Consider the following 14209-nt stretch of genomic DNA (forward strand, 5'->3'; position numbering starts at 1 on the left):
GAACTGACCCTATCTAAAACTAAACTGAAGTTTTCAAGATTATTTTTCTTGTGGGGGAATGATCCTCTGGACATTTCAGAACCTTGAAGGTGTAAATTGAAACTCTAATAAAATCGTCCGAGAATAACAAACTTCAAATCTGGAAATTTGAGGGCCTATATAAAATAGGTGATAGTTGGGGGGGGTTGAAGTTTAGTTTTGTCAAATTACCACATGAGAACATAATAATGAAAACGTGGACAAAGAACACTTATGTTTGAATCCATCTTGTCTTGTGCCTTTTGTCAAAGAGTTTTGCTACAAATTAAAAACTGTTCACATCACACATCTCACACGTGTCGTGAAAATTTATTTTTTGTTTTTTGTTTTTCCATAAGATGTAAGTGTGTTTTTTATAAAGTGTAAGAATATTTTTTATAGAGTGTAGGGTGTGAAATGATAAATAGTAATTGATGAGAATAATTTTTTTTTTTTTTTTGTTGTCAAAAACAAAAACAAAAACAGATAGACAAGTATTGTTTTCATACATTAAAAAAAAAAGGGTTTTTAATAATTGTGACAATTTGAATCTAGAAGAGTAAAGCTTGTCAACTTGCTATTGGGATGAATAATCTTATAGTATTTACACGCTTAATCTGATAATGACCTATCATTTATTTCTTTTAAAAAGACTGCAAAAGGGTCATAGTTTGAGAGAGAGAGAGAGAGAGAGAGCATAGAAGTTTCTTTGGGGCATACTTTTTCTCTTTGAACTTTTAGAGCTACCAACCCCACACTTTTAACCCATTAATTAATGCATACAGAAACATCAAACTCTTTGTGCTCTCAAGTCATTGCTTCGAGCTGCTGATTTTGGCTCGCCCTTTCACACCTTCTTCAAATTATGAGCAAAAACTCTATCAATTTAAGGGAACCAATCCCGTATCAAGGCCGGAGTTGAAGATCTTTTATTTTATTCTTTCTCTGGGTTAACCCCTCCTACTTTGAGCTTTACAACTCTCTTCGCTGAAGTTAATGCACCTCCTGATTTTTCGTCGTCCAATTACTTTAAGATTTCGTTTGTATTGTGAAATCATTTCATCTTATTTAATCTTATTATTATATTTTTTTAAGTTTTTACATAAAATATAATAAATAAATAAATAAATTTAAATTATAAAATAATAATATTAAAAAAATTAATATTTTAAATAATATTTTATTTAATTTTTAACTTTTATTTCAACTTATTATCTAAATAGCACCTAAAAGTGTGCGGCCACGAGTAATTTTGATGGAAATTAAGTCTATTTCCAAACATATTTGAATACATCGATTGATACATTGCGAAGTATTTTAGTTATAAAAAAATTTATAAAAAAAAATTAATATAATTACTTTTATTATAATATATATATATCATATCATATCACACGAAAATACATCAATTTATAAATTTATTTTTATAAATACAATAACTAGTATTTAAAAGCAGTATCAAGACAAGTTGCGAGGTTTCAATTAAACGAGCCAGTTTCAAAGTGCCATTTTTTGTTATAAAAATTAAGGACCCAAGTCAAAGAGATAGAGATCAATATTTCCTAGAGATCTTAAAACCTTGTGTTACAGAGAGAGAGAACAAAAAAAAAAAAAAAACTATTTTTAACCTGCAACATTTAATATATGTCCGGTTCTTAGAACTCGTGAAGAAAAACTATAGGAAATTCAAACTCATAATGTGAAAGCCTTTAATAAATCGCATACCTTTTATTCTTTAAGTTTTTGTATTATTCAGAAATTCTTTAAAATATATAAATGGTCGCTTAATTAAACAACAATTTGCGACCCAAATGATTATTTCAAATTTATTCTAATCGCCATCAATATCATTCTCATATTCTATCTCCGAAATGGGTAGATAGGAATGAACACAGTCTCTGTAATCTGTCTAAACCAATTACAATAATCAAAGAGATAAGGTTACAAAGGCATGGACAACTCCTAATTGAAGACTTAACTCGTACCATCATTTATCTGCATAGCAACGTATAATCTTTAAATGGAGACTGTATTACAAGTTTAATTAATTTTATTTTTAAATTTTTTTAAAATTATAATAATATCTTTATCAAAATAATAATTTTTTTTATTCAATGAAGGACCTGTACATACAGTTTTCAAATAGAGACTGTAAATAAAATTTCTCTTATTACATCTCAACTTATAGAAGTTGACATTGCCAAATGGAGGTCATTCCAAATTTCCAAACAGGACCTTCCTCTGTTTCATCCCGATGCAGGGGAGCATTTTTTAAGTACATTATGGAGATTCAACAGTATAAAGAGCTACCTCAATTAAGCATTGTACAACCGACTTATAAATTCTTGAAAATTCCACCATAAGTTTGAGTTCTAATAAAGATTAAACAAATTAAATCTGATCATTTAATACCCGTTTAAACACGACTCATCTAGACCGATACATGTACGCACAATATTATATATACCAAGTGACAACTCTATTTTATTAATATTTTTTTCTTATTTTAAATTTTAAATTTTAAATATTTTTAATAGCTGACACATCTATACGTATCGTTATGTAAATAAAATTGTAATTATAGATAGTATTTTTCTAAACTTTTTGTTGAGTGGATCGGATTTTTGTTCCCCTTGTTTATTACTTTTTTTTATGTTTTTGTTTTAAAAGACAGCATCAAATACAAATTAATATACAAAAAAGAAGAGATGAAAAACCCAAAAACACCCTTTATGTAGTTTTTTTTTTTGGTTTAAAAAACAGACACCCCACCCCATACGTAGTTAAATAGCAAAACTAAGCTCATTTTTGCTGTCCTGGAAGTCTTTTTCATCTCCCTTTGTTTATTTATTAGTACATGTAGATCCCATCTATTACTTGTATCCGTACATTTTTTTCATTAAATAAGTAGAGTAAAAATCATGTTGGTAATTCCATCTACGCCCCTCGTTCCTCAATCTCTATAAATTTCTCCCCCACAGTCCCTCAGTTCTTCACAGTTCTATAAATCAAGATCATGTCGACCAAATTGGGTACCCTCTGGGTTATAACCCTCCTCCTCTCCTACTCGCTAAACTTCGCCACTGCCCGGCCAGAGCCCACATTTTCCGACATCACTCCAATGAAAACTCAACATAGAGTACGTAAATCTCCTAGAATTATATAAATTCTCAGCGCTTCTAAGGCAACTGTTTTTACCAGTAGCTTTTCAATCAATATTTCATGGATCTTGCTTAATATTTGTCTTTGATTATCTTTTTTTCTGAAGGATGATCAGCTAGAGAAGGTTATGGAGGAGAGATGTGAAGGAGCTGGGCAAGAAGATTGCCTGGAGAGAAGAACACTTGCTGCTCACATCGATTACATCTACACCCAGAAGAATAAGCCATGAGATTTTGCTCTGTATTCTTGTATCATTTCTGGGTTATATTTATGGATGTAGCAGTAATTTCCTATGTAAATAACAGCGCTGCCACAGGTTATGTTTCAGGATCTTTAGTTAATCGTCATTGTATTATACCATCCATTACCAAGTTTTCTTTTCTTGTAGGAAAGAGTACTTTGTGTTGATGGAGAGAATATTATGTACAGTTTATTCATTATATTTCAGTGCAGAGTTTTATAAACGCAGCAAATAGGTAGAAAAGGGTGAAAATAGAATAGCAATGATCTTCTATATTATGATTTCTTTGAAATCAAGCATCGTGCATGTTACTGCAAAAATGATTGGTTTTCCAAGAACAGAAAAAAGTTGGATGCAGAAAATCAGGCTGAAACTTTTTTATTTTCCTCGAAAAAACTCAGAAAGAATGAATTAGTACTGGAGAGAGAGAGAGAGAAGGAGAGAAAGAGAAGTGTATATGGATTACCATGGTCCATCATGACAACAACATCATAGCTTGAATCAATTGTGCTGAAGAAATAATTAATGGCAAGTTGGAAACATTATTTTTTGTCGTGGAACTATAAATATATATATATATATATATAATTTGGTATGATTTCCTCACATATGAGAAGTAGTTGATCAACGTACGGAATCTTGTAAACAAGCATTCCATGCATATATACATGTTGTAAATGGACTTGATAAAAGGCTTTCAACTACGTAAGGTTTCGGCTGGCTACTGCATTAATTCCTATAATACGTAGGCTTTTTTACCTTCTATTTTATAGTTTTTTTGTTTAATACGTGTAAAAGCTTTGTGTCTTAAGCATTTCCGCATTATTTATGCATATCACGAAGGACACGTGGCACCTGCAATTCATTGTTCTTGTTCTAAAAATCGAGAAGGGATTTTCAGCGTAGGAATTACTTTACATCCTCTCTCTCCGATTCTAAGCACTTGTTCAAAAAATCCAAATCTAATCCGTCTTTCAAAATGGTCAAAACTACCTAATCCGTAATTTCATTGTCCGCATTGAGCCCCCTCCATTATTCCAAAATGATGTTTTTTTTAATAAATAAAAAAATGATTATTTTCAAGTTTAAGCAAATAAATGGGACCGACAAGCATAAAAGCTGAAGGTTTGATGGTGCCACCAAGGATTATCGTCCATGTGCCTTGAGCTTTGTGCAACAGCTAAATAAAACAAATATGTTTTATTACGTCATCAGATTTGGGCATATGTAAATCCTTTTGCTTATGGAATGAAGCTCGTACCAAGGACTATGCATGAAATGGTTGCCCCTTTGCCCATTACATGTATAAGATTATGGCAGAAGCTTAAAAACCATTGGGGTGAGCTAGCGCTGCAGCTTTGTGATGGAGATGGCCAATCTCTCTAGAAGCAAACAAGGCAACAGCTAGCTAGCTTATATATCGATGCATTTGGACCATATAAATGGCATTCGGCTCTTTGACCCAGAAAATGAGCGGCATTGGCACTAGATTTTGTATGTTCTTCACTTGGCGGCATCTGGATGACTATGTCAGCAGCCAGCAGGGATCGATACTATATCCACGATCACGACACCCTGATATTTGACAATGCAGACTGGTTGTTGTCTGTTGACTGACCATCCAATATATTCACAAAATCAATTTTGCTTGTTTATTGAATTTACAAGTAGTACTAAAAAAAAAAAAGGCATTAAAGGCCCTCCCGACCACTAAATATGCTCGACCTACTATCTTCCAACCACCAAAATATTGTACGTGCCACACCATCATGTTTACCAATTAACCACCAATTTCCAAGACCTACTTAAGAAGTATCATCAAAAGATCAACAGTTTGGACTCACATATTGCTTATGTCATACGTGAATTTTACGTGCAGCCTCACTCACATTCATTCCATCAAAGTTCGTCGAGTTTTATTACTCATCATCCTCACATACCACATTTATTTTATTTTTTGTAATTTTGATTGATTTTATTCTTCATAAACTAATTAAATTTTTTTACTCTTTATATATACACTATACATTTGATAAGAGAAAAAATTAAAATTAAAAAATTATATGTGATATATAGTGTATAAAAATAATGAATAGAATTTTTCATCTCCATTAAGGGTGTAGTTTTTCATGTTATAGTTATATGGACCAATTAAAGCTGAGAGGGCCTTTACTTTCTAGTCCAGATTCTGTCGTTGATAACCATTTGAGGCCCGACACTTGACAAGTAAGCCAATGGGCCGTACGGATTACAGACCAGCACAACTCCCTTGGCGCCAAACTCCTTTAGTCTCCCGCCATAAGAATCCACCCATAAAAGCCACCAAAATTCTATTCACACAACAGGGTTCGAAGTTTGAACAATGGGCAAAGAAGAAAGGAAGTACTGGCTTCTGAAGACGGAGCCGGGAGAGTGGTCGTGGGATGACCAAGCAGCCAACGGGGGCGTGACCGAGTGGGACGGTGTCAAGAACAAACAAGCCCAGAAATATCTTAAGTCCATGAAGCTCACCGACCTCTGCTTCTTCTACCACTCCGGCGCCAAGTCACGCCGCGTCATCGGCGTGGTGACCGTTGTGAAGGAGTGGTATGGCGATGGTGACGGTAATGGTGGTGCCGTCGATGTGAAGGCAGTGGGGGAGATGAGGAGGCAGGTGGACTTGAAGGAGATGAAGGGGGATAGTGGGTTAAAGGGTTTTGCTCTGTTTAGGCAGCCGAGGCTATCGGTTGTGCCAGTTTCGGAGGACGTGTGGGAAAGGGTTTGTGATTTGGGAGGTGGGTATGAAGGGGATGGTAAAGATGATCGTATTCAAGACCATGATGAGGGAGGGGAAGATTAGGCCCAGAAATAGTTGCGTGAAGGGTGTTTGTAAATTTTCCCCAGTATGCTAACTTCCGTCTTTTTTGTAACAAAAGTAGTAATAGTATATATCTAGCTTGTTTTGCTTGATACTCTTTTCAGTTTGTGGTTTGTAAGTGAAAAGAGAAAATGATATGCAAGTAAGTTCTGAAAGTCCAGAAAGTAGATCATGCGAGTAACAATGTTTTTTTTTGCTTGAATCTTCTGTCTACATTTGTTGCTATATTGGCTGTTTGTTTAATCATTCAGCATGGCTGTTGCAATGGTCCAAAACAAATGGCAAATACAGTATCACAAACTCTTTGTAAATTGTCCTAAAGGGTTTTTAAAAAGGACATGTACAACAATATCCACTTTTTCCTCGCTAGATTATCTCGTTTTCTGTGAGAAACTTATTAGGAACTGTCGAAATTAATACTAATAACTAAGGCTGTTCATTCGGGACGTTTTTTTTTTTTTTTTGGGACACGGTTCGAAACTTAGATAACGGATACGAGTTTCGGCTCGGAACATATCCGGGTCGATATCCGCATGATTAAAACTAATTTAATCCGGCCCGGATATCAGATTTTAAATTCGAAACCTGAATCTAAATCCGGTATCCGGATTTTGTTTTTAAACTTACGTATCAAAACAAATATGACTCTAGATCGATGTCTTCTCTCACTCTGCAATTTGCGTCGATGTCCTCTCTCACTCTCACGTCGAAACCCTAACCTCTTCTGCTTTTATCCGCGTCGTTGTCTTCATCATTTCCGTCATCTCCATCTCTCGCTCTTTTTTACATCGTTGTCTTCGTTACTTCTATCGCTCAATAACAAGTACTGGTCTATGTTTAAAAGTTTATATAAAAATAAATAAACAGTGTCAGAAATATGCAACGGGGGGCAAAAGGTGGGAGATTTTATCTTAAAAAAAAGGCCGTTTCACGTTTGTTCTGATCAGCCAAGTGCATTTAATCCGGAGATAACCACTCTGACACCGAAGAACGTCACAATTCACAAGGCCAAGTGAACGCGATAGCGATAGCCATTGCACTGCTGCACACCAGACAAACCATTGAGAATTCCAAAATCCTCATAAGTCGGCCTGCGTCTGCATGTTCACATATCGGGAAGCTCAAACAGTTTCTTGCGGATATCTCACTCTTTCTTTGCTCTCATTAGTAATGATGGCGAAGCAGTTGGAGAGCCTGGTGGAGTCGATAAAGTCGAAATTGCGGGCGCTAAAGAAGTCGAAGAAGAAGAAGCCGTACGTGAAGATGGACAAGAGCTCTAGCGTCAAGGTGGAGATCCGCAGCAGAAAGGCCCGCAAGCTCATCGACAAGACCCTTAAGGTCGCCGACCGCAAGGGCAGCATTTCTTCGTAATACTGTCATTCTGTTTTGGAAAAAATATGATATCGGATAGAGATAATATCATATCAATAATTTGATCATATCATAGAGATAATTTGATTTGATATTATTTGTGTTTTCTTGGGTTTTTTCTTCTTCTTTTGTGCTTTAAATTGGTTGTGGGAGTTTCCAATTGTGCCTACAGAGTTTATGTTCCAACATTCTAAGAACAGTAGCATTGGTTTATATATATACATTTTTAAAATTATATCTTTAAAAAATTGATTTTGCATATCAAAAAAAATTTTGACATTAAATTATATATTTTTTAACCAAATAATAAAAAAATATTATTATTATTTTTTTTAAAATTATTATTTTTATATATTTTACAATTAGCACCATATGTTCCAAAATACCAATTCTATATATCTAAATTTTATCAATTTCATATATAAAAATAATCAATTTTATTAATAAATATTAATATATATTAAAAAACACATTGTATCATCAACTTAATACAAATTTTATATATCAAAATCATCTAAATACAAATTACACAAAGTTGATTTTAATGGGTAGGAGAGAGAAAAAATAGTAAAACACTATTTATAATTTTGCAAAATTTTAAAGATGCATAATTTAATGTAGACCAATTTAGAGAGGTATTATGTAAATATAAATATGAATATGAAAATGTGCCATTGCCAATGCTAAGGTTTTAAAGCATTAAAAAAGAAAAAAAAAAAAAGATTTGAATCTGTATGGGAACAATCAAACAGTGTTCTTACATTCTAAGCTGTTGACATTAAAAGCTTTTTGACGTGATTGAAAATAACAAATGCAAGAAGAAATAACATGATCATTATTCTTATGGCGACATCTGATTTAATTGTTTTGCTTTTCGCTGTTTGGGTTTCTTCCTATCAGTTGGAAATTAAAATATCGTTTGAAGATATTGGAGTCGTCGTCGTCACATGATGATTAAATATCAGTAGAGAAAACTATCGAAAGTTATGGAATAGTTTTAGTCATAATAGATTATCCAGAAACATATGTTTAATAATTAATTAAAAATCCAAGTAACTCATGTAGTTGTACGAATATTTGTTTAGATTTTAAAATTTTGTCAAATCATTGTTTATGGTCCAATTGAGAGGTTTTGATTTCTACTTGGGATTATATGTGCAGGTTCTTTTTTAAATGAAAAAAAATATCATTTTAAGTGAAATATTTTTATAATTTTAAAAAAAATTTAAAAATAAAATTATCTAGACTTATATTATAATCGCTAAATGAGAATTGTATGTAGCATTGCTATTTGATAAATGCTTAGAGGATATTTGAGAGTGTACGTACTTATTTTCTGGGGTCAATGTCATAACCCTACCAATTTATTTTTGTCTGTGGAAGTTAGGGGCTAGCAAGGAAACGATTTAAATTGGTAATTATTTTCCCAATTTCATGACAGTGGTTTATAGAACCATTGCTAAAGCTTGGAGAAAGCATTGATTTCTACATTGTCAATAGCATTCATTTAATACTATGATGTGTACCATTTGTGACTATCTTTCTCTTGCTTGGATTCTAAGCTAAGAGAAATAGATTCTTGTAATATTTATCAAGCATTTAATGTTATTCGAAAGATTCAGTTAAATGGTCATAAATGTTGTGGGATTGATTTTCTTAACGAGTCTATCTTTCTCCCATTTTGAATTCTATGTACCTTGACCTATATATTGAAAAGAATAAAGGATTCGATTATGAGTTTTACTATATAACCTCCACTACACTCCACACTTCATATTTTTTTAAATTTTTTTAATTTTTTTTTAGTTTATTTTTTTAAAATTATTTCAAATTTTCTATTCATTATTTATATAATAAATATTTGATAAAAGAAAAAAATTAAAAAAAAATGTGGAATGTAGAATGTGAAGAGATTGCGAAGATTTATTATTTTTATAAAACAACCTCTAAAAGTACACTTGATCCCTAGTTTTGAATCTTTTGATCTCATCTCCCTTTTAAATCCATCCATCCATCTGCATAACCTGAATTAAATAATCAATCCAAGTAATAAGAAAGTTATGACTTCGTCAATTATAATCTGGTGGGAGTCAGACTGGCCGGTAGACCATGTTAATAAAAAGGGGTTAGATTTTGGGTCAACAAAAGCCCCGGCCATTTGATTGTTGCTCAAGTTTTAGGTGCACCAATACTTCTAATCTTTCAGCACATACTCCATGGTAAAGGGATCCGACCCCCACTACTCACCATTTTGGACTTCAAATCACCCCATTTCATGAAATTTTTCAATTTAAAAATATCATAGAAATATAGATGATTTTAGACGATATGAAATGAAATAGTTTTTTATGAAAGTTGAAAGTTGAATTGAGATATAAAAAAATTGAATTGTTTATTATATTTTATGTAGAAATTTAAAAAAATTATAATGATAAGATGAAATGAGATGAGATGAAATAAAATGAAATACTCTTTAAATCCAAACAAGTAGGCTCACGTGTGTACATCTAAGTATCCTATGAAAGTGAAATGTAACGTCTAAGTAAGTGATGTTACATCTAACTTTCATAAGATGCTTTCTCATACTCCTAACCTTCTATACCTAAAAAAAACCTTCTATATCCGAAAGAAAATTTGTATCAGACAATCTCCAACAGTAGTTAATCAGCATCTATTAAGCTAAAACTATGAAGCTGCAAGTTTGAAGCTTTATTTATCGTATAACATTATAGCCTGCAAGAACAACGTCTTAGCAATGGGTTCCAAAGCAGCATGCTTGCATTTGCTGCTTCTACTTCTCGTCTCAGGCACTGCACTCTCTCACCAGATTGTCAAGACTCTTCCTGGCTACCCCGGCGAATTGCCATTTAAACTTGAAACTGGGTACGCAATGCATGCCCTTTTCTCTTTCAATATTGCAGCTCTTTTGTGCAGTAGATTAGCATTGGCGATACTTATGGGGCTTCGTTTGGATACAGATACATAAGCGTTGGCAATGTGGAATTCTTCTACTATTTCGTGGCGTCGGAAGGGAACCCCGGAGCTGACCCTCTCCTACTCTACATAAATGGTGGCCCTGGTTGCTCTGGTTTGAACGGGTTTTTCTATCAGATTGGTATGACTCTAATTCGGATAACAACTTAAGAAAAAATTGATGACCGGTTTTGAGCAAAATGGCCTTCATTTGCTGCTATGTTTATCTCTATATAGGCATGAGATATCTCATCATGTTGTTTGCCTACAGGCCCGCTAAGATTCAATACCACCGATTATACCGGGGGCTTACCAACATTGGAATACGAATCAAGCACATGGACAAAGGTACAATTTTTTTTAATAATGTATTTAGATTCTTAATATTACGTTTGTTTTTTTTTTAAATATTGTTGCTTTGTTTGAGCATAATGCTAAAAATACGGATTCAGAAATTTGAGAAAATGATTCTCACTCCCCCCTCCTTTCCCCTGGGGACTTCTCTTCCCCTCTGTTCTCTTCTTCTTCTTCTTCTGGATGTTGTGATTCAGCTCCTCCTCTCTAATCCTTGTCCTGCATCAGTAGACAAAGTTAAAGTAATTCCAGTTTTTCCTTGTTAAGATTGACTGACTTGAAAATGGTAACTCTTTTCCAGACTGCAAGCATAATATTTTTAGATGCGCCTGTTGGTGCTGGCTTTTCATATGCAACAACTACAGAGGCTTGGAACACAACGGACACACAGATGGCGAAACAAGCAGATCAGTTCCTAAGAAATGTGAGTGCGTTCATGACAAAAGACAAAAAAAAAAAAAAAAAAACGGCGTTAATGGGTGGTCGACTTAGACTGTTCTAGAACTAGAATGTTGGGTTCCAATTCTGTTTAAAAATAATAATTTTTTTACACTGTAAAAAAGTATAAGATTCTTTCCCTTTACATCTTAAATTGACAGTGAGAAAATATGTATGATATTGATAATGACTCAACTGAAAACAACATATTAGATGGAAATATATATAGTATTCTAATAATTTCTGTCAAGAAAAAGGGTCCAACTTAATTTTCACGGTCTGAGTTGTTCTTTGAAATTCTGTTCCGAAAATTGCCTATTTTCATGAATATAAAAGGTACTTTTTGGGTTTCTATATCCAAAAACCACTGAATATAAAAGGTACTATTTTCTGTCAATATAAGTGAATACTGATCTCGTGAACAACATGAGAAACAATACCACAAAAGACCTGTCATTTATGGCTCTTATTAGTTCTGTCTAATAGTTATATCTTATTGGTTTGTAATGCAGTGGTTGGGCGAACACCCGGATTTCTTGTCCAATCCAGTCTTTCTTGGTAGCGATTCATATGCAGGAATTTATACTCCAATTCTTGCTCAAGATATTATAAATGGTAAAATTCGCATCGAACACCGGCATCTAATACATCTCGCGTCATTTAAATCCAGCCCCCACATACTCAAACCTGGTTCTCTGTTATTGACATGCAGGCAATGAAGCAGGAGTTGAACCTCGTGTGAATCTCAAAGTACATGATTTGCATCTAAGACTTCAATGCCTTTTTTCTTTCCTTTTCTTTTCCCCTTTGCTTCTGCTATATATTTGTGTAGCATGAAATTAAGATATCATGTTCTTTCAAACAATATCAGGGATTCTCGATCGGATGCCCACATACACATACGGATCTTGAAACGAATACAAAGATACCCTTTGCACACAGGCTGGCTTTAATATCGGATTCAATGTATGAGGTAGATACACTAATACCATAAATAACTTAAACAACCAAGCCAGCTTAGTTATTAAAGACTTGGATTTTTAACTTTTATTTCACATGATATCTATTCATAGTTGTTCTTTTTTTATGATGTTGTGATTCAGTCTGCCAAAACAAGTTGCAATGAGAATTACGCCGATCCAGTAGGTGCAACCTGCAACGAAGCACTTTCAGCAATAACTCAGGTTTGATGGATTCAGTTTTGTTTTCTGTAACATCATATATTCATAGTTTTCTATCACTCGATCTTTGACACTGTGAATATTCAGTGCATAGAGCTAATAAGTCGGCAAAACATATTGGAACCAAATTGTGCTTTCTTATCACCGAAAGCAGAAGAAGAGAGTGCTCAAAGATCTCTCAGAGAAAACTCTAACAATTTCATTCTTCCATCGCCTAAAAAATCTGGTGACTTCTGGTGCAAAGTAAATCTTCATCTCTCTCTCTCTCTCTCTCTCTCTGTGTGAACTTTTAGCATTCTCCCTGCTTGTATTCTAATTTCTAAGTCGGCATGTCAAACAAGCATACTTATATCTCTAATTTTTCCCTTTTCACTCTGCAGAATTTTGATTATTTGCTGTCTGACATATGGACAAATTATAAAAGTGTCCAAGATGCTCTCCACGTTCGCCCAGTAAGTACTTTTGGAGATGGATTACAATGAAATTTGAAGTTGGTTTAGTAAAAGCTCATGCATCGAGGTATCTGCATTTTAATTACAGGGAACAGTCAAAGAATTCTTTAGGTGCAACGTTACCTTGGAGTACACAGTTGACACCGATGACGTTGTCCCCTATCACAAAAACCTTACCGATACAGGCTTGCAAGTGCTGGTTTTCAGGTTCCCGCGTCCAAATTCTCTGCAATACTTGCACACAAATGAATGTGCCTGAGAATTACTAAGTTTTATTGACAACTATATTGAAATTGCACTCTCCACTGCAGTGGCGATCACGACATGGTTATTCCACATATCGGCATCGAGCAATGGATAAATTCTCTAGACCTGACAATTGATACAGATTGGCGACCCTGGTTTGTCGGTGGTCAAGTTGCAGGGTTAGATTGCTGATTGATATACACACAACTTCAGCCTTTGTTTTTCTTTTTGAGTTTCAGTTGCTTTTTAATATGCATGGGTAATAATCTGCATGCATGCATGCATGCACTGCTCCTTTAGGTACACGAGGAAATATACAAACGATGGATACCGCTTGACATATGCAACTGTAAAGGCAAGAAGAAGCTTTTCATTCTTCACTTGATCCCTCATCTAAACAATTACTTAAACAAAGGAAAGGGAAAATTTATACATATTTTGGTTAATATGATGCAGGGAGCTGGACACTCGCCACAAGAGTACAAACGCAAGGAATGCTATGACATGTTCGATAGATGGATCCACTACTATCCTATCTAGTTTTTGCTTCCCTTTTCTCTTGTCATTAATGTTGGACAAGCTAGAGTTTATTAATGTAATCCTTGTTTAGTATTAATGTAGTCCGGCATTCTGTCTTGTTCTTCAATATCTAAAGCCGAGAAAAGAACCATAATGAAAGAGAACATGAAGGTTCTAATATTTTTCACTTGTATCGCAAGAGCTCTTCTTTGAAATGATCCCCATTTATTGGAATTGATGAATAGTAGCAGCTTGTTTAATGCTTAGAGAGGTGGGAAAATGGGCACGTATACTTGAATGGAACTAGACGGTGACTTCCAACCACATTGACTTAATTAATTTCATGATAATAATGAGTTTTATAAATAATTATAACTAGAGTACTTTCAAATCGACA

At 34.0% G+C, this 14209-nt stretch overlaps 3 protein-coding genes across 3 annotated transcripts; all 3 read left to right on the forward strand.

Moving 5' to 3' along the window:
- The first annotated feature begins 3015 nt into the window (after positions 1 to 3015).
- Positions 3016 to 3644, forward strand: LOC109020036 (phytosulfokines-like). Its single transcript, XM_019002427.2, has 2 exons — positions 3016 to 3157; positions 3287 to 3644. The coding sequence occupies exons 1-2, from the start codon at positions 3035 to 3037 to the stop codon at positions 3407 to 3409; spliced, it is 246 nt and encodes an 81-aa protein (XP_018857972.1). The 5' UTR covers positions 3016 to 3034; the 3' UTR covers positions 3410 to 3644.
- A 2094-nt stretch (positions 3645 to 5738) lies between these two features.
- Positions 5739 to 6475, forward strand: LOC109019836 (thymocyte nuclear protein 1-like). Its single transcript, XM_019002210.2, has one exon. The coding sequence runs from the start codon at positions 5784 to 5786 to the stop codon at positions 6258 to 6260; it is 477 nt and encodes a 158-aa protein (XP_018857755.2). The 5' UTR covers positions 5739 to 5783; the 3' UTR covers positions 6261 to 6475.
- A 3743-nt stretch (positions 6476 to 10218) lies between these two features.
- LOC109019834 (serine carboxypeptidase-like 17) lies at positions 10219 to 14052 on the forward strand. The gene is made up of 14 exons (XM_035686486.1): positions 10219 to 10532; positions 10628 to 10764; positions 10894 to 10970; positions 11278 to 11400; positions 11927 to 12029; positions 12127 to 12164; positions 12286 to 12387; positions 12518 to 12598; positions 12683 to 12838; positions 12976 to 13047; positions 13136 to 13254; positions 13359 to 13472; positions 13594 to 13648; positions 13750 to 14052. Exons 1-14 carry the CDS (start codon positions 10405 to 10407, stop codon positions 13831 to 13833), a joined length of 1389 nt encoding a protein of 462 aa, XP_035542379.1. The 5' UTR covers positions 10219 to 10404; the 3' UTR covers positions 13834 to 14052.
- The last annotated feature ends 157 nt before the right edge of the window (positions 14053 to 14209 follow it).

This window comes from Juglans regia, chromosome 16, assembly GCF_001411555.2.
Source record: "Juglans regia cultivar Chandler chromosome 16, Walnut 2.0, whole genome shotgun sequence".
NCBI lineage: Eukaryota > Viridiplantae > Streptophyta > Magnoliopsida > Fagales > Juglandaceae > Juglans > Juglans regia.

Bases quoted from the DNA above. Each gene is read 5' to 3' on its own strand.
- LOC109020036 (XM_019002427.2), top strand. From the start codon at position 3,035: ATGTCGACCAAATTGGGTACCCTCTGGGTTATAACCCTCCTCCTCTCC. The intron at 3,158-3,286 runs GTACGTAAATCT...TTTTTTCTGAAG, and splicing joins CAATGAAAACTCAACATAGA to GATGATCAGCTAGAGAAGGT.
- LOC109019836 (XM_019002210.2), top strand. From the start codon at position 5,784: ATGGGCAAAGAAGAAAGGAAGTACTGGCTTCTGAAGACGGAGCCGGGA.
- LOC109019834 (XM_035686486.1), top strand. From the start codon at position 10,405: ATGGGTTCCAAAGCAGCATGCTTGCATTTGCTGCTTCTACTTCTCGTC. The intron at 13,048-13,135 runs GTAAGTACTTTT...TTTTAATTACAG, and splicing joins ATGCTCTCCACGTTCGCCCA to GGAACAGTCAAAGAATTCTT. The intron at 13,255-13,358 runs GTTCCCGCGTCC...TCTCCACTGCAG, and splicing joins TTGCAAGTGCTGGTTTTCAG to TGGCGATCACGACATGGTTA.